Genomic DNA, 24,730 nt, shown 5'->3' on the forward strand with positions numbered 1-24,730 from the left:
AGAACACACAACCCCCCTTTCCCCCCACACCAACACACCTACACACATTGTATATTTGTGTTCTAGGTCTGTGTTTGCCTAGGCAAAAGATCAGGGAAAGATGGAAAGTATCAGAGTGGCTGGTGTTTTGTTAACAATCCTTGCATTGTATTGTGTGATACCAAGTTTGGCCACCGATTACACAGTTGGTGACGGTTCCGGTTGGACGACGAATGTTGATTATAATTCATGGACTAGTGGGAAGACCTTCGCCGTCGGTGACAACCTCGGTAATTAGTTAATTACATTCTTATCAACCCTAGATGTGTTATGTGTTTCTCTAATTAGATGTCAATTTGAGATAGTAGTTTACATATGAAGCTATGATTTATATATGTCTAATGGAATTGGTACTTTTTTTGTGTAGTGTTTAACTATGTAGGAGGACATACAGTAGATGAGGTGACCAAAAATGACTACAGTAGTTGTACTGCTGGGAATTCTCTTAGCACAGATAATAGTGGAGCCACTACAATTACTCTAAAGACAACAGGAACCCATTACTTCATGTGTGGAGCTTATGGTCACTGTGCAAGTGGAATGAAGTTGGCTGTCACTGTGGCAGGAGGAGAGGCTACATCCACAACACCATCAACAGGCAGCAGCCCTAGAACTATCACCTCTCCCACCACCACCTCCTCCTCCTCCTCCACAAGCTCATCATCTCCATCCACTCTTTCTTATTCCCCCATTGCTATTGTATTCACTTGTCTTGCAGTTTTTAAGTTTCTTCTCTTTCTCTCCTAACCTAGATTAGCCACTTTGGCCAGGATAGGGGCAGTGCTGAATTCTCTCTCTGATTTGTAGTTTGATGTTGATGTTGGAGGGATGCTTTTGCTTAGTAATTTTTCTTTCAATAGTACTATGGGACTCATTTAGGCTGTAATAAAGAACTTTGTGTTTAAATTTATTGCTATGTTTGGGACAAGAATTTGGCAAGTTAACAATCTCCCTCTGCTCTTTCATTTAAGGGTGTCAAAGATCAGCCCCAACTGATCGAAACTAACCGGTTCAGTCCCGATTGAATCGAACTGAATCTTTATTGGTTTGGTTTTGAATTGGGGTTTTATAAAATTGGAAAAAATGGAAACCAATCTGGACCGACCAAATGCACTAATCGAAACTGAAAAATGCATTGATCCAGGTAAAAACAAAAATGAGAACAGATTGATTGTAAATCGATAAAAAATCGAACACACAATCAAACAATTAAAATTTTCTATTAATTTCCTTATGTATACATGTAAAACCAAAATGGAGACCAAAAACCAGTAAAAAAATCAGACCAAAATCAAAACAGAGCGAAACCAAAATTTTCTTAATAATTTTATTTTGAGTTGATCTTGTAACAAATCGAAATTTATTCAGCTCAATCAAAATCGGATTAAACCAACCAATTGACACCCTTGGCCTTTGTGATAAATTCAACCCCTTTGTACCTAAGCTGAAGGGACATTTCAAGTCGAGGTAAGTCCATGTCATGAGATTCTCTATTAATTATCTTTTGGGGAAAGGGGGGGGAGATTTGGAGGTTAGGGAATAGGGACACTGCACCTACCGAAGGCAAAGTGGTAGTCAAGGTCAGGTAGAGTTGGTGAGACCCGAGAGTGAGTACAATAACCAAGTCTCCAATGGTGGGTCATAACTCATAATCCAGAATTCTTGCCTCCTTTGATCTTTCTAGAAGTTCCTTACCCTTTCTCCTAAAAGCACTTTTCCTGACCTGGGTGGGAAAGAAAATCATAAATCCACTCACACTGATGAGTAGTTTTGTCCCACAAATCACATGCCCTTTTTCACTGAGATTGGACCGATAGAGGGCGATGATCGGGTTTAACCTGCCCATGAAGGCTATCCCCCGGACAGGAAACGTTGACCCAGTTCATTGTAGTGCTTTAGTCAAGTCAAATCTATTTGAAATTGTTTAAAACAAAATAGTCCATGTAATGTCTAGAGCCAATATATGGGCCCATAACATGCCACTTCATCATATTTGAAGTATCATTTGTCCAGCTTGATCATGGGGCACGAAATATAACCATTTAAGGGTTTTTTAGTATCATTTTTTATTTTGTTTTTGACCTATTAAAAATAAAATTATTATTGAAAATCATTTTGATAAAAAAAAATAAATATTGTTTAGTAACTACTAAACACAATAGATTGTAAAATGAAAAATAAGTTTGGTAACTATCTGTGTAAATAATTTTTATAATATTTTTAAACAAATGGACTCAAGTCATGAAAATTTAACATTGAAATTAGGCTTTTTTTAGAAAGATTTGTTAGATTAATTTGATCCGAATAAGAACAAATCCCAAAAGAGAAGGGGGACCTAGCTCTCCTTATTTAGTAACTACTAAACACAATAGATTGTAAAATGAAAAATAAGTTTGGTAACTATCTGTGTAAATAATTTTTATAATATTTTTGAACAAATGGACTCAAGTCATGAAAATTCAGCATTGAAATTAGGCTTTTTTTAGAGAGATTTGTTAGATTAATTTGATCCGAATAGGAACAAATCCCAAAAGTCAGGATCTCCATAGGACGTTCAAGAACGCAATCAAATAAATAATAGAAAACAGCGATAAAATCATCAACCTTATTTCGCATCCATGATGATGATGATCGCAGCGAAAAATAAAGACTAAAGATCTAGGTGCTTCCCTTCTATTCCCAAAGTAACTGGCTTGATGAGAATATCGTATGCCCAGGGATGATGAACATTGAATATCTCCCTTTCTTTCTAGAATGCACTCCTCAACAGAAATTGAGAACTAATAGTTGTGTTGGGTAGAAGGGGGACCTAGCTCTCCTTATTTAGTAATTCCTATAGGGGTCTGACTCATCATAGTCCCAATAGGAATCTATTTGCCCACACTAAAGCCAGTCCACATTAGACTTCTAGTACAATTTAATGACCTTCCTAATTAGATCAAAACTCTAATTAACCTGGTTTAGGATAATTAATATTAGTCCATAAAATATTAAAATATTAATCCCTATAGGATTAAAATTCTAACAAGATTGATCCAAAACCCATTTAAATTTTAGTGGTAGATGAAAAAATTCTCCCATCACCCATTTTCTTTCCCAAATCAACTCTAAACCGTAATGGATGAGGATTCATTGCAGAGAGATAGAGGGGGTTGTAGGATTCATTTCAGTACAATGAGATATTTCCACATTTTTTCTGAAATGAGCCATAGATTTTTTTTTTTTTTGTACTTGATGAAAACTTAAAAAGCTCAAAGACCATTATATTTTTCTAATTATGGGAATTAATCTATAATAGAAATGGTTGTTGCAATTGCTATTTTACTTCCCAATCCAGTCTTTTGTGAACCATCAATTCGAACCACAAGTTCTACTTTTCCTGGTAAACCCACCCTTGAAGTCTTTCTGTTTATAGTTGAAACCCACGGGCACAGAACAAATCTATTTAGCTTTTGTGCATCTACGAACGGCTTTGGCAGTAATGGTACAGATTTTATAAGAAAACTTCAACCCAGCTTTGTGGTATAGTCTATTCAAGTTAGATTGAATTGACTATATCAGCCTCTGTGGCTCAAAGGAGGAAGCCTGAACAAGGAACACATGCAACTTATTTATACAATGCAAAGAGCTAATTCAACTATTGGAGGAGTCAAGAATATATAGAAGAGGGAGAAAGTTCAGAAATGATATTGAAGTTGTGGAAGAGATTTGAAAAGATAGAGCTAATTGAGAGAGGCGACGACCATTGATGGGTTGGAAGGAGAGAAAGAGAGTATGCACGAAGGTCTCTGTGAGTTTGGGAGTTGGAACAGGGCAATGGAGGATAGGAAATGACGGTAAAATGGAGGATTGATGAAGCGGAAATAGACTAGGATTTTCGGGAAGAAAAGAAAATGGGCTAGAGGGACATGTTTTGAGGACTAGGTGCTCAGGAAAGTAGGAGAGGTCGCAGGGCTTTGGAGGTACAAGAAGAAGAAAATAGGGGGTGGAAGCGGGAAAATTATCACCTCCAGTTTGCTGACCGGCCCAGTTCCCCAGTTCCTCTAATAGGGGGATGGTGGATCCCACTCGGGCAGGGTGTTTGGGCATGGGTAGAGAGGTCATTTCAGTCTCCCTTTGTTAGAGGAACTGGGGAACTGGACCGGTCAACAAACTAGAGGTGATAAAGATCCGGTGGAAGCGTGCCTTTCTAAATAATAAAAGCAAATGATGTTTTACCCTCGACTTTGAGGGCTTAAGAGTATGTGCTCATTAAACTAACAAAAAAATGAAAGAAAAAAGTTATTGACCATATGGATTTCTTGAATAATAGACTGATTTTTTTTTTTGAAAAAAATTCTTACCCTATGAATTGAGAATGTGGGTAATCTGACCATTGGATAGAGTGATCATGGTTTAGATCCGTCACGTATCAAATTTCAGTCTAATTCATCAAAATCTTCTTATGTATTGACAAGGCATGGTATTACAGGAGCATTTCCACTGGAACCTGGATCAAACCCAACAAACGGATTGAGGAGATTGACAACTCGAAACAAGTAGAAAATGGAGGGCTTCATATGGTCTGCCACGTGGTAATAACTGGCTTTTAAACTAGACAGATCCGCACTCCATCTATTAACTTCCACAATAAATCATTTCAGAAGTAAATTCAGATCTAAATACAATTTGCATCCTCTAAGGCTGAGCACACAGGCAGGGCATAGACCCCAACCGGGCAGGATGGGGAGATCATTTCGGCCCTGCATGTGTGAGGCCACACAATTGCTGCTTGGCTGGGGGAAGAGATGTTTTGAATTGATTCTTCATATTCAAATAAATCATCATAAAAAGGAATAGAGTAGTTTGAAACATTGGCCTCACGGCCCTCACTGCTGCTCGACTGCCAAATCTATGATATGTTCATGTGTAAGAAGGCGGCCTGTGCTACATAGACACAAGGCGATGCACAATGACTGCCTTACCCCAACTCAAGCAAAGGTACGATCATTGCACACCACCTTGTGTCTGCGCAGCACACAAACCATTGAGGCAGCCATGCTGTAGAGGATCTGAATGCGTTTCATGAAGGATAAAAAGCTTGGAAGATATGAAAAAATATCATAATTACAGCATATAGAAAGCTTTTTCGTTTTTTTTTCGGTGAACTAGCATAGGAAAAACTTTACATTTTAGTCATAGTTCTCATAGATAAAAATTCTTCGGGGGGATGTGGCATCAGGATGTGCTCTTCTCTTTCCAAAAAAAAAAAATAAAAAAATGTGCTCTTCTCTCTCTCTAACGAGTAACAGCACAATGCACATGGGCCGTTTCACTCACACAAATTTATATTACACTAACAGTTGTAAACCCACGTGCATCTGGAACAGATACCTAAAAAGCCCACTCTCTTCCCTACTACTTCCAAAGTCCAAACCACCCTAACCCCAATAGACAAATCCTTAAAAACGCACCATTCCAGCTGGCCTCGATTCCCTCTCCCACCTTTTCCTCAAACCCTGACAACACCCCAACATCAACTCTGACAGAAAAAAAAAAAAACCCTTCACCCCCCAACTCACCCCATGTGTTCATCCCACCCACCCAAATCCTTCATAGCTTTTCTCTATATCTCTATCCGTCTTTGACGGAGTGATTCTTAAATTTATTTGATTCTTCACCATCAAAGATCTCGAGTAGAAACTTAAAATTCACGCGAGGATAAACGAGAATGAATGAAAACGTATACAGAGAGATTATCAAATCATGAAACAAATAGAAAGAATTCAATATTTATAATGACAATAAATAATACTAACAAGAAATAAGGATGAATCGAATCAAAATAACTCCCACAAGAATCAATCCCACCACAAAACCACCACCACCACAACCACCACCACCGTCACAAATCATCCCCTCATCAAGAGCCCACAAATACAAATTAAACAAAAAAAAAAAGGATAAGCAAGATCTAAATCTATGAGACTTATGACCCCGTGCGAAAGGGGAGAAAGAGAACTACGATCAACAGATCTACATCACAAAAGCAGCGGAAGCGACGGTCAAAAGAACAGCCGCTCCAACTCTGTAAGAAACAGCGCCGTTCTTTGCTGTTCCCGTAGGACTTTCTGCTGGAGGAGAGGAGATCGCAGAAGGAGTAGGAGCAGCGGGCGAAGATGCAGGAGGTGATGGCGGAGAAGAAATCGGTGGAGTCGACACTGGAGAAGGAGCAGATGCCGGTGGTGTAGTTATCTTAGGAGCAGGAGCAGCCGCCGGTGTAACCGCTGGTGCTTTAGTAGGTGCTACAGTCGGTGCTTTAGTAGGAACCGGCGCCGCTTTAGGAGCCGCTCCAGGAGCCTGTGCAAAGGCAGATACCACCACCATAGCCAAAACCATCAACACTGCAAATCTCGAAAACGCCATTGATTTCCTGTCTTCTTCTTCTTTTTCTTCTTCCGATCGGAGCAAACGAGAGACGAAAAAGTGAGAGAAAAGCAAAGAGAGAAACCGAAAGAGTCAGAAAGATACAGGTGTGTATGAAGTAGGATAAACTGTGTTCAGGTCTGGTATTTATAGGGAGATAGGGAGGGTTTAAGGTCGGTTGGGGCCTGAGTGAGACTGGGTCTCGCCTCTCGCTTACTCGCTTTGAACCAATTGACGAGGTTTTAGTTTTTGTAAATAAAATAAGAATTTTCTGATTTCCTTCTTTTTTTGTTTTTCGTCATAATCTAATTTTTAGGAGTTGGAGCCAACTAAGGATAACGCGGGACTATTATCATCTCCCCACGTCTCTTTAATGGGCTCTAACCGTTGTGTTGCCACATCGATGAAAAAAGGTTGTTTTCGTAAATTCAAGTGATATAAATTTCCATAAATACCCTTATAAGGGCGAAGAATATGCAAACATGACCTGGCCGACTAGCCGTTTAGCCGTTTACATAATTTCCTTTTTTTTCTTTTTTTTTTTATTTAGGTAAGACCGTACGAGAAAGGAGAACTAGTAGCCGTTTTCTAGGGTTTTGATATGAGTTTGGATTCTTTTGACAACTAAGGATTTTTTTTTTTTCCCGTTTCAAACAAGATGTCTCCGGGGTCGGTTTCCGTGTGGTTGCGTCTGAGGCGCACACATGGATGATGTCAATTTGTGTGAACTTTAAATGTATTTTCAAATTCATGGATTCTAGTGCAGCGTGTACGAGTTCAGTTCCCAGTTCCTCTAATAGGGATGATGGATTTCACTTGGACAGAGTGTTTGAGTAAGGGTAGAGTGGTCATTTTAATCTTTCTTATTAAAAGAACTGTGGAATTGGACCGGGTATGAAACTGGAGGAGATAAAGATCCCTAGTGCATCGTATCAGCTCGGATAATGATCGATTAAAAAATCAATACCGATACTAATACGATATCGACCACACTAATTTGATTGGACAATTTTACACCTTAGATTTTGTTATGTACTTAATGGGATTCCTTCTAGTGTATGGTGTTAAATTAGGTCAGCTTCATATGAAATAGGTTAAAGGACTTAATTTAATGCGTTACCCATGTTGGATCTAAAATTTCAGATGTCAAATCCGAATATTAGAACCTTGGGTATATTTGTTCATAAAATTTTAACCTCAACCAATGTACCACGTGGCACAATTTGATTGGACGTCCATATGTACCTTATGGACAATAGGACAAACCACCGTCCATAGAGCTTTGTTCTCCATATATTTATATTATTCCTATTCTATTCCTATTTTCAGGTGCCCTCCCACCGAAGGAAGTATTCTTTCATGTACTCCCATATTGTTTCATATTATTGCCATTAAGAAGAAACTTAGAATATAGAAAGGTTATTTTCAAGTAAGGGGATTATCAAAATATTATTCTTTCCTTAAATGTTATTTAAAAATAAGATTTTATAAATTTATAGTATTTCGCAGCCGCGTAGCCGTTTCAAAAACGGAAGGTAATCGACATAGTCGTGATCGAGAATTACGGGGATAAATAGATGCATGATCCATCCAGCAATGAGAAATCGTGTGATTACAGATTGCCTAAAAAATCCTTATGACCAGTGGGAGGATAAAACTTCCAACTTCTACTATTTGAATAATATTGTATTTTTCTATCTTTGTATTTCTAATATAAATCGTGTGTTCCACTTAAGAGTTGGGAGAATGCAGACTAATATTTAGAGTATTGGTATACATACATGTATATACACACCATGCCTATAAATAGGCTTATCTACTGTTCTATCCAACAGGGATAATATATAAATATAACCACTAGGGATGTAAATGGATAGTCGAAAATCCGTATCTGATACTTGTTTGAATCCGTTTAGGGGTTTTTGAATCTAGAATTTTGGTTTTCGAAAAATTTTTGAATCCGTCCAAAAAATAATTGGATTCGAATTCAAGATATTTCCATTTTCGATCGGATAATATTCTGTTAATTTATTAGCCGATTGTAAAATGTAATTAGTTTAATATTTCTGCAAAAACATATTGTATATCACTATATTACCCTTGTTATAAACACACATTTTGTTAATATGCCTAATCCTAATTATAAGTCCTAACCCAAACCCTAACAGATTCATTTACTAATTGAATAATTTATCCGAATAATATTAGGATATCCAATAAGCACCTGAATTCAAATTTGATATTAAATTTTAAAATTCTGTCGAATATATAAGATTGAATATGGAAATATCATTTGGTAAACAAATTCGAATTCAAATAATAATAAATCGTAGCCAAATCTATTTACATCCCTAATAATCACAGAAAAATATGTTTAATGGTTGGTAAAAAATAATAATTGATTTAGTAACATCGATCTCAAGTGTCCCTTCTTATAGATTTTCTCTCTTTATTTAATGACATAAGTCCCTTATATACAAATCGATACCCACATAAACTTATACTCCTTCTAAACGTATTTTTTTTTTATAAAACTTCTAAGCGTATTTGCTATAATCTTTTTACACACTCATACTAACCCAAATCTGGTAGATCACATAGAAGTCATGGACGGGTGGGTGTTATTTGGTGAAATACAAAACATCACACGTGTTGAGTATAAAAAGTGGAATGGGTTGCTTCGTTGGGAGTGGGCTGGCCAGTTTTGACATGTTATTATTTGCATTCTAAGGTCCGGCTGTCACGCCAGCCCACGACCAACTAGCCGTTATAAGCACGAAGAGTCAGGAGTGGTTGACAGCCAGCCTTTCCAATGAACATGGGACAGGTGTTCTTCCTTATATTTTCTTTTTACCGTTGAGAGCAAATTTTTTTCCTTATTTTATAGGAGAAGAGAGTTTTTTTTTCTTTTTTATGAAAACTATTCCGTGGAACACGATAGTAAAGTGATGTGTTAATCCTAACCGTTGAATACTAAGAAAATGATCTAAATTCATCAAATGTCAAATTTCACCATCAAAATCAATAATTTACCCTCCCATTTTCTTTTCGGGGATAAAATAATTTACCCACCCATTTACTTCCATATATTCTCATACAACCAACCCCTTTAGTTTGTGCACCCACTTGGTTGTCTTGGATTTTCTAGTTCAAGCATGAATTTTTATCACTTGCGATTCCCCTGGCAGGTACGGTTCTCTAATACCTCTAATAAAAAGGGGGTGGACCTCACCTGGGCAGTGTGTTCGGTCAGGGGGTAGAATGGTCATTTCAGCCTCCCCTTAGGAGAGGAACCGCACAACCGTATCGGTCAGCGAACCTCAGAAGATAAAGGTCCGTTCAAGCATGGAGGGGATCCACTTGTCCATTAAATTTCACCCTCAAATGTAGGGGTGTGCCAAAATTGATTTCGAACCGGTTAAATCGATCTAAATCGAACCAAAATGGCCTTGATCAAACTGCACCAATGTCTTATTTGACATGTTTCAGATTGGGGTCTTACGACCCTGAAACCAAATCGGACCACACCAGAAATCAAAAGAAACTGACACAGAAATCAAAATCAAATGGATTTTCTTCAATAAGAAATCGTTAACAACCCGAACCTATAAGCAAAAAAATCAGATTTTTTCATAGTGTTGTATAAATATTTATGTTAAAATGAATCCAAATTGGACCGAAACCGAAGCTAACCCCGATGACAAATTGATACAACCCAAAATCAAACTGAACTTTTCTTATTGGTTTGATTTCGGATTCACCATTCCCACACCGAAGCCAACTGACTAACACCCCTACCCAAAGGTGTACCACGTGCCAGATCAACTGGTTAACTATTTTCGGCATCTGGATTTTGCTGGATCTTTCTCCTCTTAGGTACCCTGCCCAGTACAGTTCGTACGGTTCCTCTCATAGGGGGCGAACATGACCACCTTATCTCCTACCCAAACACACTACTCGGGTGAGGTCCACCCCCCTCTTATTAGAGGCACTAGCTAACTGTACCGGGCAGGACCTGAGAGGATAATTTTCCGGTTTTGCTCCACCCAAAGAGCTACCTTAGGAATTGCTAAGATAATAATTTGAATCTATGTAGTGGTTTGACCAACTTGATTCATAAATTTTGAAACACTAATCACTTTCTAGATTATCATTAACTTTTCCTATAAATTGTACGACTAAATCATTCTACCTTTTTGGACCTCTATGACTAAATCCTCATCATAGGAGTACCGCTCCCACTTGAATCCCTCAAACGGATACTTTGAGAGTGAAGGCACAAGAACCCTAAGATTCAAATCTTTGATATCATAGTTTTAAGAAACCACTCTATCAATTAAGACTACTGCTTAGGTAAAATAAAGTTTTGACTCAAACAATTCCAAAACTTATAGATCCAGTTTAATCACACATTTTTTTTTTTTTGGTAGTAGATTAATCAAACATTAAGGCTGCATTCCTTGTTCCAAAATATTTGTTTTGCAATAGCTCTTGACTAATGCTCTAAGTTTTACACACTTAACGTTTGAATGTGTCTACCAAAAAAATAAAAAGGAAAATTTACATATACCGCCCTAAGGTTTGACGAAAGGATATTTTCAACCCCAGGTTTGGAAAATTCTGTGTACCCCTCTGAGGTTTGCAAACGGTAATAGATAGGTCCATTCCGTCAGTTCATGACTAACACTGTTAAAAAATAGATTTGAACTGACAGAATTGCCCTTACAAAAAAAAAACAAAAAAAAAAACCTGTAACTCCTCTTCCCCAAATCGATTGGGGAAGATGAGTTGTAGGTTTTATAGAGAATAAATTTAAAAAGGTCTTTTAATTCATGGATAAATGGGGAAAAACAAAGAAATTAAAGAAAGGAACAAGAGTTGTGATCCGGACTCCATCTTCGCCATCTAGTTTGGCAATATTGGATATCATCTTCGCCATCTTGGTCGTCTTCTTCTCCACCTTCGCATCTTAGCCAGTTTTGTTGTTTCCTCCTCCACATTCGCCAACTTAGCACTACACTCACCGTCTCCGTCTTCGTCACCTCTGCCAAATCCTTTGGAGCATCTACAACTGACTTTGAAGCTTCCACCGCCGCCTTTACCGCCTCAGCAACCGCTGTCTTCACCGCCTCAACATAATCCTTATCTATGACTAGGGTTCGAAAAGAAAATCTAGCGATATGGCAGACTAGCATCATAGAGAGCATGGTACCGCAGGGAACATAATAGATATGATCGGATCTTTAATTAATGAGGCAGCAACATCAACAATTACAGAGTGAAAAAAACACCATGCGCATACGACAAAATATTCTCCTTTCGCAGAAACCCTAGATTCACATTAAGGCTTCTTCAACTTTATAAATGAATGGAAAGGGTTTTTTCAAGATCTTACTCATTTGTAATCGGATTGGTGCAAAATTCTAGGATAACCTTCTCTCTATACCAAGGGAGATTCGATTCTGATTTGAGGGCAATCAGAGCCCTCTATCTATCTGCAATTTGGAGTTCTTGGTTTCCTGCGCAAATAAGCTATTCCAGAACCTTGGGTTACCCCTATGAAATCGAGATGACAAATAGTGGAACAAAGAAATGTTCTCTACTCAACAATAAGGCTTTAATTCAAGCATCGGAATGACTGGATCCCATTATCATAAACAATTTCCATGAACAATCTAAAGAAACATTCGGATGCTACTATCAACAATCCTTCTTTGTAAAAATTACAGAAAATCAAACACCAGATACATTTGATGGAGGAGTCGCAATGGCTTTGGTGCCAGAAGCTTCAGGAATACATTTACTCTCTCGGTCTGTTACTTTCCTCTGCTCTTTCTTGAAAATTTCTGGTCAATTTCGAAATCCTTTTCTGCTCTTTCTAAAAAATTGCTGCTGTGATGGTTACTTTCCTCTGGTCTTTCTTAAAAGTTTTGAAATTCTTTTTTGTTCTTTTAGAAAAATTGCTGGTATGATTACTTTCCTCTTCTCTTTCTTGAAAGTTTTGAATTTTTTTGCCTGCGCCTGATGGCTGACCATTAATTGACTTTGATAATTCTTGTTTTTGAAAACTGGAAACCGAAACCTCACCAAAGATGTTCCATTAGAAGCCATGGATGGAGCAATTGATGGGATACCTGTAACTCATCTTCCCCAATCGATTTGGGGAAGAGGAGTTGCAGGTTTTTTTTTTTAAGGGCAATTCCGTCAGTTCAAGTCTACTTTTTAACAGTGTTAGTCATGAACTGACGGAATGGACTTATTTGTTACCGTTTGCAAACCTCAGGGGGGTAAGCAGAATTTTCCAAACCTGGGGGGTGAAAATATCTTTTCATCAAACCTCAGGGGAGTATGTAAATTTCCCAAATAAAAAAGCTTGGACGTTGGCAATGACCCAACTTAATCTTACTTTTGTACCTTGTTAGTATACATATTTCTTTTTTCAATGGGAAAATCTTGTCATTTCACATGAACAATGATAATTCTTAAAGGTGATGTTCTTTGCTTGGGAGTGCACGAGGGCACAAGCTGCGCCCATACACATGGGCGCAGGATGGGGCAGTCATTTTGGTCATTTAGAGTTGGCTGGTCATTTCGTCCCACCCCATGTGTTTGGGCTCATCCTACGCCCCCCAATGCAGAGAATATTTTTTCAATAAAATAATGATAAGTCATTTTCAAATTACTTTGAAAATTCTTTTTCATCCTTAACTTAAATAACTTTTCAAAATAAGACCAGGGATAATCTAACGAATTTGAAAGAAAAAAAATCCTTCAATTGAAAACTTACCTCTCTTGAAGAGTCCGGTCGCAAGTTATGAATAGTAGATATGAATTATAGTTCAAATATTTCTTGATCTATTATTACCAAAAAGAAAATTTATTTCTTGATCTATTCTATGTTTCAAATACTCAAATTAATATCTGACAAAGTAAAATCATATTTTTAAGATGACAAACTCATTCTGTATACTATCAACAAGTTCAATTACAAGAAGTCACACACTCATATTCGAAAATACATAAACAAAGTAATTAATTCCGTGATCGAACTACCAGAATGACCTAAAAATTTGAATACTAAGTGATTCCTTTTGGATTGAAAGGATAAACCAACTTGGTGACAAGAAGGTGCACCCATACTTACTTTTCCTATCCACGAGACTGATTGGATAACTTACCCCAATCATCTACATGTGATACAATAATTTTCTTAAAGTTTTTATTAAAAAAAAAACAGAAAAAAATAAAATGTAACAAATTAGGAAAGTGATACCATATGACTCCAAATTTGTCCCTAAACAGAGTTAGGATGGGGTTGCTAGTCCCTTACAAATTTGATGTTTCAATGGGAAAGTGATATTACACTGTTCTTCTAAGTGAAAAGGTGACAATAACACTAGTTGGGTTGGGTTTAGGTCAATCAGAACTCATAAGAAGTACAAGGAAACAGTGGTAGGTTTCTGTCCTTTTTCATGAAATCAAAAATATTAAAGATTGCGACTGTGGTACATGTGGGTGCGCATCCTTGTCGAACCGTAGGACTCACTCTCATGTGAAGTGTGATGATTTGAAGGTTCAAAGCAGGTTCATGTTTGGTCTTCACATTATAAAGGGAAATTTGCTTTGCATGTTGGTCCCCTCCCCAGTCCCCTCTCTCTCTTTTACAGTTCCTTTTCTTGGTACGACCGGTGGTCCAAAACTCCCCACTGGCTCTTGATTTGCTCCCAACGGACCCAAAGCTGACTTTAAACCTGCCACCTTGGAGAAGTCATCCACATACAAACTGAAAATGAAGGAAGCTTCGAGACTAATAAAGTGATCAAGTTGCATGTTTGGGGCCAGTAAAGCTTCGGATTATAATGTGTGATCAATCAAAATAGGTAAACTTTGTTGTAAAGAAAGTGTGACTTGGTTGGATGGGGATCCTCTGCTGCCGCCTGCCCATACAGCCGGTGTATAGCCTCACACAGACAGGGGTGAAATGACCACCAAACCCACTGCCTGTGAGTGAACCATATTTTCATTTATCCCTGGTCCAGTTTTACAAACTATGAGTGCTACCAAGGATTCAAAGGCCAATTATGACACAAGTAATAGGAGGCAGTGTTCCTTCACCCACGGTTAAAGGGGAATCTCTGACCCAGGGGTTGAGATGGTGCACCATACCAAAGAACAGTTGGGGTTATTATTGACTTTATACTATAAGGACAGAACATTTATGGCCCTAGAATGGCATACTTTTTGTTAAGAAAAACTTTCACCCAAATAGTATATAAAAAGTTCGGAACCCAAACGATCTAATTGTAAACTCTTAATTAAATTCCTTCACCCTAAAAGGAGAATAAAAACAAGCTTTTTTTTTTGGCCCTCTTTAGGCCTGCAAGAGATTTGAGGTGATCCCACTCGTATAAAGGTCCACTTGCCTGTTATTTTTTATTATTATTTTTTTGGGTAAAGACTTGCCTGTTATCAAGTGCTCCAGACCTGATCCCATAGAAAAGAAAAAAAATTAAAATACCCTAGAAGGCTAGACCTGAGACTTTCCAGGGATGCAGATGTCGAGCAATCAATTCTTAGGCTATGTTTGGAAGCGAAGAAAATAAAAAGAAAAAAAGAAGAAAAAAAAGCACAATATAATCAAAGTTAGTGAGATAATATGCACCTCTTCTCATAATTTTTTTCAAAAAGTTTCAATTTTTTCTTTTCTCAGCTTTCAAACATAGCCTTAGCAAAGATCCCTTAGATTGGACCTTCTGGTATTTACAAGCATTAATAGCTGTTCCATTTATGACTAGGCACGGCCAGTTCTGGTCTTCAAAAATGTACCATGAAACAACTTGCATTTCAAAGCACCAGTTAGGGCTACTACTCTGTTTATCAAGGTCAACTTCAAAGCCTTTAACTATTCATGATTAATGGTCATAGTGCCTCATGTCTCTGTATGAAAGAGGGAGTGATATTCTGATTTGATATACTACTCTCTCCATACCTGATAAATTATGTCTTATTCCAAGAAAATAAACATATTAAAATTGAAAAATTATTTCTAATCCCAAACAAGGGGATACCAGCTACCATAAGTTTCAGACATAACAATAGCTGTTATTTACAGGGAATTATTTATATACAAAGTGAGCCTATTGCAATGTATCCTCGAAAATTTCAGACTCTCACCAACTTCCTCATATTTCTGAATATCATTTGAAGGTTGTCAACCATTAATGACTTCCATCCACTTTCATGGTTTTGCCTCAAAGATAATTGAAGAGTAAGGAGCAACATTATATGTACTTCCAACGCCTGGGACACCTTCAGGGATGAAATCATCGGGAGACTTGAGATTGGTGTCTACCTGCAATTCGGCATCAAAATAGTTGCTTAAGCTGTATTTGTTTTGCTGGAAAATATTTTTTTGGAGAATAATGATTACTTATAAATTTTATTTTATATTTTCCTGCCATTTTGCAACTTTTGGTTGGACTTGACCAAGAAATACATTTGAACATGATGTAATGAGGAAACAAATCTAGTTCTACGATGGGGGTGGAGTCTTCCACGGTTGCCAAGAGTACAACTCTGTATTTGTCAGTGAAATGAAACACCTTATTTCATCTCTTGTGATGAATGATTCATTACAATTATGTATCAGCTAACTTTGTAATTTAAGATCTTTAATCTTTTTCCATTGGAGAAAGAATTTATCATGTATAGCCACATCAGGCTCCGTCTTGTTCAAAGTGAAGGGAAATGAATTTATAAATAAAATGGAAACTTTTGTAATCATGATTGTGCAACTTTAAATCTTAGCAAATAGTAACTGCCTTTTTTATTCTTTCCTATTGAAATCCAAGGAATTTCATTGAAAGTGAAGAAAAATTTAATTACTACATCTTGAAAGCTTTTAGAGTTAGTTACACAATTATTGTTGGTAATGATAAGAAAATTTTCCATTTTAATTAGGTTTTAACCTTATTTCCCTTCACACCATTACCAACCAGATGTGGAGCCTCAGCCTTGTAGGTGTAGTGAATCTAGTTGTTCCTTATTCTAGAGGGTTTTGAAAGTTGCCTGCTATAGAAAAAATTTAAACTTAAAAAAATGCTTAGGAGTGGAAAACTCTCAGTTTAGTTGGCCTCTTGTTCAGGTAATGGATGTTCTACTCTACCTTCTAACATCATTATGAATATGCAAAGAACACTGATAAGAGAGTTAAACTAGGTATATGGCATAAAATATATGAAAAGCATACCACTCGGAACCAGCGCCTCTTGTGTGGTGGTGAGGGTAATATAGCTTTAACAAAATAGTCATGTGCATTGAATGCAACGTAGATGTCTCCCCCATGATTCTCATGAAGCCTGAAAGATAAAACATTTTGTCAGTAAGATGCTCCATTCCTTAAAGGCCATAGTACATATGAAAAGACACTTCTCATGCTGTATAATTACAAGAACCATTTTTCCCCCTTTGGGGGGTTGGGGGGGGGGGGGAGATAGATAACAACTTTATTAGGACACATCTCAACAGTGGAACAAGAAGTACAACTCCAAAAGGAAAAGGCCATAATAGTATTCTCAAAACTTTGATTTCCTATCATCTTACAAAGAGAATTTAGATCCATCCTAAAAGATGATACTGTCTTTTCCAATTGAGAGAATATGTTGAGCTGTGAAACTTAGACATATTTAGGTGGCCTTTAACAGCAGTCCATGAAGGTTGCCATGGTAGTATTAGGAGACATGCTTAGCCAACTATTTCCCATAGAAGAGACGAAAATGTAATTTAATTGATGACATCTTTAGGCATATGGGAAGACATTAGCCTATATTTGTTATTGTTAATTTCACATGAAACCTAACATTATAATAAATTTTTTTTTGGTGAACTACTTTATGATACATTTAACAGTAAAAAATGTAATAGAAAGAGCAAAAGCAAGAAATATCGGGTGTGCAGAGAAAAGGTACAATAACATAAATGAAATTAAATACAAACAATAATATGTAAAGGTTACTTCAGCAGTGCTGTTGATGGACATCTTCCATGTGTTGGCCACAAGAGTTTCCATAGAACAACATTTGGGGTGGGCTGAGAGAGAGAGAGAGAGAGAGAGAGAGAGAGAGAGAAGGAAATAGACCACATACATATTTTTTAGATTTTATAAACTATAGTGTAGACAATGATTAAGTACTACAACAATCAAGATATTAGTCATTTCAGTCCATTATAGAAACCATAATTTAAAGTATGCATGAAATATATAAAAGGTCAACTTTATAATATAGAGCATCCAAGTTATTGTCAATATTATTGAGCAGTTTTCTTACGTAAATGCGAGGAACTTGCTCTCATAGTTGTCCCAATTGTCCTCATGCCAAGTCACATTGTGCTGCAGTTAAATAATAGATCAATATTATTTTGCAAAAACCACAAGAAATAATTGAAGTAAAGAAGTAGGCTATAGATTTAAAAGTCCCCAAGAATTTCATGATAACCTGAATACTAGCAAATTACAATCTTCAATATTTTCATGGTTGAGGATCCTGACCTCAGCAAAAAAATTGGAAACTCCACATCAACTGTGCATTAGTCACAATGCAAAAGTTGTTTTGCTCCAGGTAAGGGTTCCTTCACTTTTTATTTTATTTTATTATTTTTTTTGTTGGGGGGGGGGGGGAGTAGTTGAATCAAGGATGGAAAATTTGCTAGTTTCTTTTAATGCGTTGGCAAACATATGTCTTTTTATAACAGGCTTTACTATACAGACTAAAACATCGTGTTTTTATTATTGCACGTATATCTATAGTAATATTTCAACCAGAAAATGTTGAAGTTCAAGACAAGAGAATTGAGCGAACATTTAGATCCTAAATAGTACTCAGATCTTACAGATCTATTTTAACAGTTTTTCTTCTGCTTATTGGATCGGTAGCTACTTTTCTTTCTTCTTTTACTTCCTAAATCAACAGTAAATACATACTGCATCGATAACATATCACAACAGAACAAGGTGAAGCAATCCCCAGTATATCACTAATACATTATCCTTTACAAATACATTAACCTTTACAAAGAATAAATATTTGTCATTGGCCAATTTGTAACAAGCTCCCAACATTCAACACCTTTAAATTCTTTTAGTCAACAAGTCCATTCCATTAAGAGCAATTCAATGTCCACAGAAACATGGGGATGGTTTCTCTTGTTTGAAATATTCTTGATGCAGTTGCATTAGACTATGGTCCCATATGGAGGCTTAAAGTCTTAACAAGTCTAGAAGGCCTACAAGGGGCAGTTGACAATCTAATAGACTGAAAACAAGCTTTGGGTAGTTATGTTATAGGTTGGATATTTTATTTTCTTCAGTCTCAATGTTTCATTGTAACAAGTCTAATTTATAAGCCCATAAAGTGAGGGTGAGATTAGTACACAAGATTAGTAGTTAAGCATTTGAATTTAGATACTTATTACTAGTTTCAGTTCTGTTTTGAATCTATTTACTTAGTGTGTGAGTTATTAGGAGTCCTTTTTATTAGTCAGTTTAAGAATTTCAAAAGGTCTTTATATATGTAATACACCCCCATCAGTTAAGCATGATTTGAGTAAAGAATTTTGACTTTTCTTAAGAGTTTTGGAGCTATTGAGCAGTAGTTAAGGGACTGGAGTGTTCCAGATCTGGCCGATTTCTCTTCTTTTAGTTCTGGTTCTCCTATAGCCAGGTGATATCTCTCCACTACTCTTCTTCTCTTGATCTAACATACCCTTTCTCTTCTTCTCTGTTTCCCAAATCAATTCCATAATTCTGTTTATTTCTTGCTGGATATTATTTCTAAGAATTAAATCTGGTTATTGGATACTGTTTACATCATATCTAAATAGTTCCTCATATCTCATATACAGTTCGTTCATGACGCCTTTTTTTTTTTGGGAGAGGTGGGGGGGGGGGGGGGGTTGTGAATGACACCCATATTCGGTTGGGCCTCCCAGGGGAAGCTGGTTATTTTGTTATATTCTTCACTGTTATAAAAGCTATCTCTGGGTTAAAGATTAGCTATGCAAGCTTATACAAGCCCAACGTGGAGGACCTCACAGCCAGTTTTCAATGCAAGGTGAGTACCCTCCCATCTGTTCATTTGGGTCTTCCTTTTGGAGCCTCTACAAGCAAACTTCTGAAGCAGCAGGCCACTTGGAACGTAAATTATTTATCAAAAGGAGGTAACCTCAATTTGAAAAGATCCTTTATAGCCAGTATGCTTTCAGGAGTCCAATGTGACCATCCATATCAACCAAACTAAAAGGAAAACTTCATAACATGAAAGTAAGAGCAGTAATTACTTAGGAGCAAATTGCTGTGATTCAAAAAATGAGGATAGTGAGATAGATTAGTCAAAAGAGTGGGAAACACAAAGTTAGAACTTAGAACTGATATCAGAGGGACCCCAATGGTTGTTTATACATAGTTGATTAGGATGATTTAGTCATATGCATTTAGAATCCACGACGAGATTTTAAAAGAAACTTTAAGGCTTGAGAAGACAAGGATTAAGGTAGTGGGTTTAAGGCCCTGAGAAACAAGGATAAAGGTACTGAGAAATGCTATGTAGACAAGCTTGAATAGAAGATACAAACTAGACAGTGGATTAATTAAATGGGTTTTAGCTAAAAAAAATATATCTCAATTATCATGTTGCTAGATTTTAAGTAATGGAACCCATTGCTGTTGCAAAGGACTGAAATATTTGAAACTGCCACTTGAAATCTGAATCTCCTGTTCATAAAAAACGGTCGAGTTCTTAAATCCCACAAGTGCCACCTTCAACTTCATGATGTCCTGAAAGATAAAAGTGTTTTATAATAAAATAAATTTGTTATTTGAATAGGTAAAGGATCATATCAATTATATCATTTCCCCTTCGTTCAATCACAACAAGAACAAGATTCATATCATAGTATCCAGGAACTGAAATGGAGAAACCCATTTTTTCTGAAAAAATGACTTGCAACAAATATCTACAATCCTGAAAAGCGGACAGTACAAAAAAGACAGAGGCTTTAGTGTAATCAATTATTAATACACTAATTTAGATAAATAAGAAGCCAAATGATATTTACTTTGTCAAGAAAATTTTCACGTCCAAAAACAGGATGCATTCGGCGATACTTTATCATCTCTGAGAAGAACCTGAAGTGGCTACTTCTTCTGGTATCCAACTGTTCTTATGGAAAACATAACTTGTTATTCAGTTAAATAATTTGGATTGAACTGATGAAGGAGCAAAGGAAATTATAATGCTACCTGTCCCCATTGGAAATTGGAAAACATAACTTGTTAGTCAGTTAAATAATTTGGATTGAACTGATGAAGGAGCAAAGGAAATTATAATGCTACCTGTCCCCATTGGAAATGGTTTATCGCAGTGTCATGTCCATAGCTATTGTTATTTCCAAAGCGTGAATGGCCATACTCATCCCCCATTAGCATCATCGGTGTTCCCTAAATGGACACCATCATGCACAAACACAGTACCTTTATTAATATTAAAAAATAACGTAGTATGTTTAGACCTTTTGCAGCAGAATTCTAAATATGTATAAAAGCATGTAGATGTTCTGGTATTATTCAGCATTCATTCAGGATCTTTTAAAGATCTCAAGCAACACAGTAGAACTGGCATGATAAAATTTCATACTACATAAATAGAAGGGAAAGGATATAGTTTTTTTTTTGTTGAAATTATTTATCCACCCGTGTCCCCCTTTGGATAGTCCACCGTGTTAGAGCTCCTGTATGATATACATATTGTTTCCTCCCTATCCTATAAGGTCGGCCTTTTAGAGGAAGCAGTTTCTACATGGTATCAAAGCAGGCAGGGGTCACGGTATCGAGTCCCCCTGGGAGTGGGTAGGTGTTGAAATTATTTATCCACCCATGTCCCCCTTTGGATAGTCCACCGTGTTAGAGGTCCTGCATGATATACATATTGTTTCCTCCCTTTCCTATAAGGTCGGCCTTTTAGAGGAAGCGGTTTCTACATGGTATCAGAGCTAGTCTGATCTAGGTTAGAAAAAGAGGAAAAAACCCTACTCCTTCTCTCCAATCAACTTCTTCCTTCTTCTCTCTTTCTCGGCTTCTCCTCCTTCTGGTCTTCTTCTTCTCATCCTTGTAAGGGGGCAGCACTAATGAGGTAAAAATCTTAACCAATGATTTAGTTGCTGCCCTCCTCCATTCAATCTCTTTTTTCCATTAAAATTCTGCTGGAACCATCTTTGCGAATTGGAGCTTTCCAGAATTTTTTGGAGATCAAATTCCTATCACTATTGAAGGCTGACCTTCCACCATTGGAGCTCCCTTTGCTCTCTTTTCCAGCACCTTCCTACCCTATTCCATTGATTTTCTGCCCCCTTCCACAAATGTTCCTACAAGTTCTGCTTCTGCAATGTCTGCAAGAGTACTGTACATAATCTTCCCCTCACGTGTAGTAATACACATGGACAAGTAATGGAGATGATGTAAGGTTTAAAGGCAAAAACGTAACTTTCCAGAATTTTCCAAAGGTGCTATAGGTAATTAAAAAGGAAGGAATGGTAAAATTCTAATTCCCTTCATATCCCATACCTTTGGTATTTACCCATAACACCTTTGAAAACTTCTAGTAAATTACAATTTTACCATTCCTTCCTTTTTAATTACCCATAGCAGCTTTGGAAAATTCTGGAAAGTTACGTTTTTGCCATTAAACCTTACATCATCTCCATTACTTGTCCACGTGTATTACTACACGTGAAGGGGAGATTATGTACAGTACTCTTGCAGACATTGTAGAAGTAGAACTTGCAGGAACATTTGTGGCAAAACATAGAAGATCAGTGTTTTCCACCATTGCTATTGGGTATCCTTTGTTATTGGGTTGAGTTTGCTATAAAGGGGAGATTGAAGTATTGAAGAGTATTGAAGATATTTGGATAGTCCACCGTGTTAGAGCTCCTGTATGATATACATATTGTTTTCTCCCTTTCCTATAAGGTCGGCCTTTTAGAGGAAGCTGTTCCAACATGGTATCAGAGCAGGCAGGGGTCACGGTATCGAGTCCCCCTGGGAGTGGGTAGGTGTTGAAATTATTTATCTACCAGTGTCCCCCTTTGGATAGTCCACCGTGTTAGAGCTCCTGTATGATATACATATTGTTTCCTCCCTTTCCTATAAGGTCGGCCTTTTAGAGGAAGCGGTTTCTACATTTTTTTTTATAAATATTCTTACCAAAGAAAAAAATATATTCATATTTCTGCATTACTGTGCACAAAAGGTGCAATTGCCCCGTGCTTTGCAATACCTCAATAAGGAGCATGCCACCATGTACCTACTATTCCTCTTTGCAGTAGACCACAATGCTGCTTCCAAGTGAAAAAAGCACAAGCCTCATGATGCAAAAGAGCATCTCCACTATAATATATCAATTCTAATATCTCTAGTGAATTTTGTTTCTACTATCTTTAGTAATTAAGAATTTTAATTTTTAAGTAATATAAGATTAACTATTTAAAGTAAATCATGCTTTGACTATTTATGTAAATAAAAATTAGTTATTATAGAAAACACAATGTTCACTAATAAGTTTCTATTCTGAGTCATTGGGAGTTGAAGTTTATTTAGGGGTCAAGTTTTTGAGTCCTAGTTAGTTTAGGATTTGAAAGCATATTTAGTTCAGGAATTTAATTACAGTTTCTAATTATAGTTGGGTTGAGTTTGACTCCAGTTAGGATTTGATTGAAGATATATAATATTTAATTAAGTCAAAGCCGGATGAGATTCAGTACTATTTTATTTTTTTGATAAATCATTCAGCGATATTTAATTAAAGAAACAGCACCTTTTCGGGGTAGGATTTGTAATTTAATTAAGGAATCTTCCGATAAGTCCTACCCTGGGATATAAATAAGCTTGTAATCTATTAATTTTCAATAATAACAGAATTTTTTTTATGGTTATGGCGAAGATGATTCTCTTCCTGGGGTAAATAGTCCTCTCTCTCTGTCTCTCTCTCTCTCTCTCTCGCTCCACTCTTCTCCATGCAATTATTGCAGATAAGTAGGCTGTAAGCTTCCAACTTTTCCTGTTGTCTGTTAGTTTCAATCTGTTTCTAGCACAGTGAGTCAGGGTTTTATGCTTTCTGAGTTTGTTCTTAGAAATCTCTTTGTTTCTAGAAGATCTCTAGTTTCCTTTGTTCTTTCAATTGGATATATTTATTCTGCTAGGAAATCAGAATTTTGACTAAATTTAATTTCAGATACTGACATCAGATCACTCTATCATATTTTGCTGTTAATTAACCAGGTTTCCAGCCACATTTAGGTATTCATTAATTCTAAAATTAGTGTATATATGAATTCAGAATTTACTACATCCCTAGGAACTGACCATAGTTCTGAACTGCTCATTCATTTCATGATCACTTTGCAAAGAGGCAGGTTATTATTAACAGAGATCAGGACAAAATTAGCATCTTTAGCAGCAGTTGATGACTTTTTGAAAGGCATCCTGGAGGGTATATTACTCATTGATCTAAGCCCAATATTATTTTCATGAGTAGCAATAGTTAGGGTTGAACTGATGTGGCAGCCGCCTTGGATGGGGATGCTAACTTGAATTTTGATGGATTTCTTTGGGAAATCTGGGTCCATCTGGAATTGCACGAGGGGAGAGTGATTGCGCTATGGGATGGATGTTAATGGTGCCTATTTTGGTCCAATAGGAGAATGGGGTTCTTGCAGAGCAGTATTGCATACTTAATAAGGTCATTGTAAAAGGAGACAAAGCAAATGTAGGGGAAGATAATGTCTTTTTTCTAGAAGTTAAAGACAGAAATAAGCTTTTATAGAGAAACAGAGTCTGCTGATGGGTTGAAAAACAGAGCATCCAAATTGAGTATTAGAACTTATTGGGTTTATGTTGGTCAGGATCAGTACAATCAGAGTCATTTTTGGTCTTCCAAATCATTCGAAAGTTAGAATCAGAGTGTAGAAACCAAATTGGAGAAGGTGGTAGCAAGACCAGGTTCATCTATGAGTTCTGCTACCAGGAACTCTCAGAATCTTATTCCTTCATCAATCTTCTACTTTGTCTGTTCAAATCACATCAGTTGGTGTCATTTGACTCCTCCCAATACTGATCAGAATGGGAGCATAAGGGATCAAGTTTGGAGAGTTTCAGTAAAGTCCTACTTGAACTTGGCATTCCGCCTCTACCAAAGATGAGAATATTATTTTTCTTTTATTTCAGTTCATCGCT

At 36.9% G+C, this 24,730-nt stretch overlaps 3 protein-coding genes across 5 annotated transcripts in view; 1 reads left to right on the plus strand and 2 right to left on the minus strand.

Moving 5' to 3' along the window:
* LOC122668149 (blue copper protein-like) lies at positions 1–23,491 on the plus strand. Of its 2 annotated transcripts, XM_043864736.1 has the most exons (3): positions 1–269; positions 407–828; positions 23,467–23,491. In XM_043864736.1, exons 1-2 carry the CDS (start codon positions 101–103, stop codon positions 784–786), a joined length of 549 nt encoding a protein of 182 aa, XP_043720671.1. In that variant the 5' UTR covers positions 1–100; the 3' UTR covers positions 787–828; positions 23,467–23,491. The 2 variants fall into 2 exon arrangements, with proteins under 2 accessions (XP_043720671.1, XP_043720670.1); XM_043864735.1 differs by lacking the exon at positions 23,467–23,491 and having other exon boundaries at positions 407–965.
* Positions 5,786–6,527, minus strand: LOC122668150 (classical arabinogalactan protein 9-like). Its single transcript, XM_043864737.1, has one exon. The coding sequence runs from the start codon at positions 6,442–6,444 to the stop codon at positions 6,055–6,057; it is 390 nt and encodes a 129-aa protein (XP_043720672.1). The 5' UTR covers positions 6,445–6,527; the 3' UTR covers positions 5,786–6,054.
* Positions 15,451–24,730, minus strand: part of LOC122668142 (isoamylase 3, chloroplastic) — a 74,003-nt gene continuing 64,723 nt past the window's right edge. For both annotated transcript variants that reach the window (XM_043864727.1, XM_043864728.1), the window contains 5 exons: positions 20,834–20,938; positions 20,557–20,655; positions 17,772–17,833; positions 16,694–16,802; positions 15,451–15,796 (listed from right to left, as the gene is read on the minus strand). In XM_043864727.1, the coding sequence (XP_043720662.1) occupies positions 15,683–15,796; positions 16,694–16,802; positions 17,772–17,833; positions 20,557–20,655; positions 20,834–20,938 (489 nt within the window). In that variant the 3' untranslated portion in view covers positions 15,451–15,682. The remainder of the gene's footprint in view (positions 15,797–16,693; positions 16,803–17,771; positions 17,834–20,556; positions 20,656–20,833; positions 20,939–24,730) is intronic.

The sequence above is a fragment of the Telopea speciosissima genome, chromosome 7 (genome assembly GCF_018873765.1).
Source record: "Telopea speciosissima isolate NSW1024214 ecotype Mountain lineage chromosome 7, Tspe_v1, whole genome shotgun sequence".
Taxonomy (NCBI): domain Eukaryota; kingdom Viridiplantae; phylum Streptophyta; class Magnoliopsida; order Proteales; family Proteaceae; genus Telopea; species Telopea speciosissima.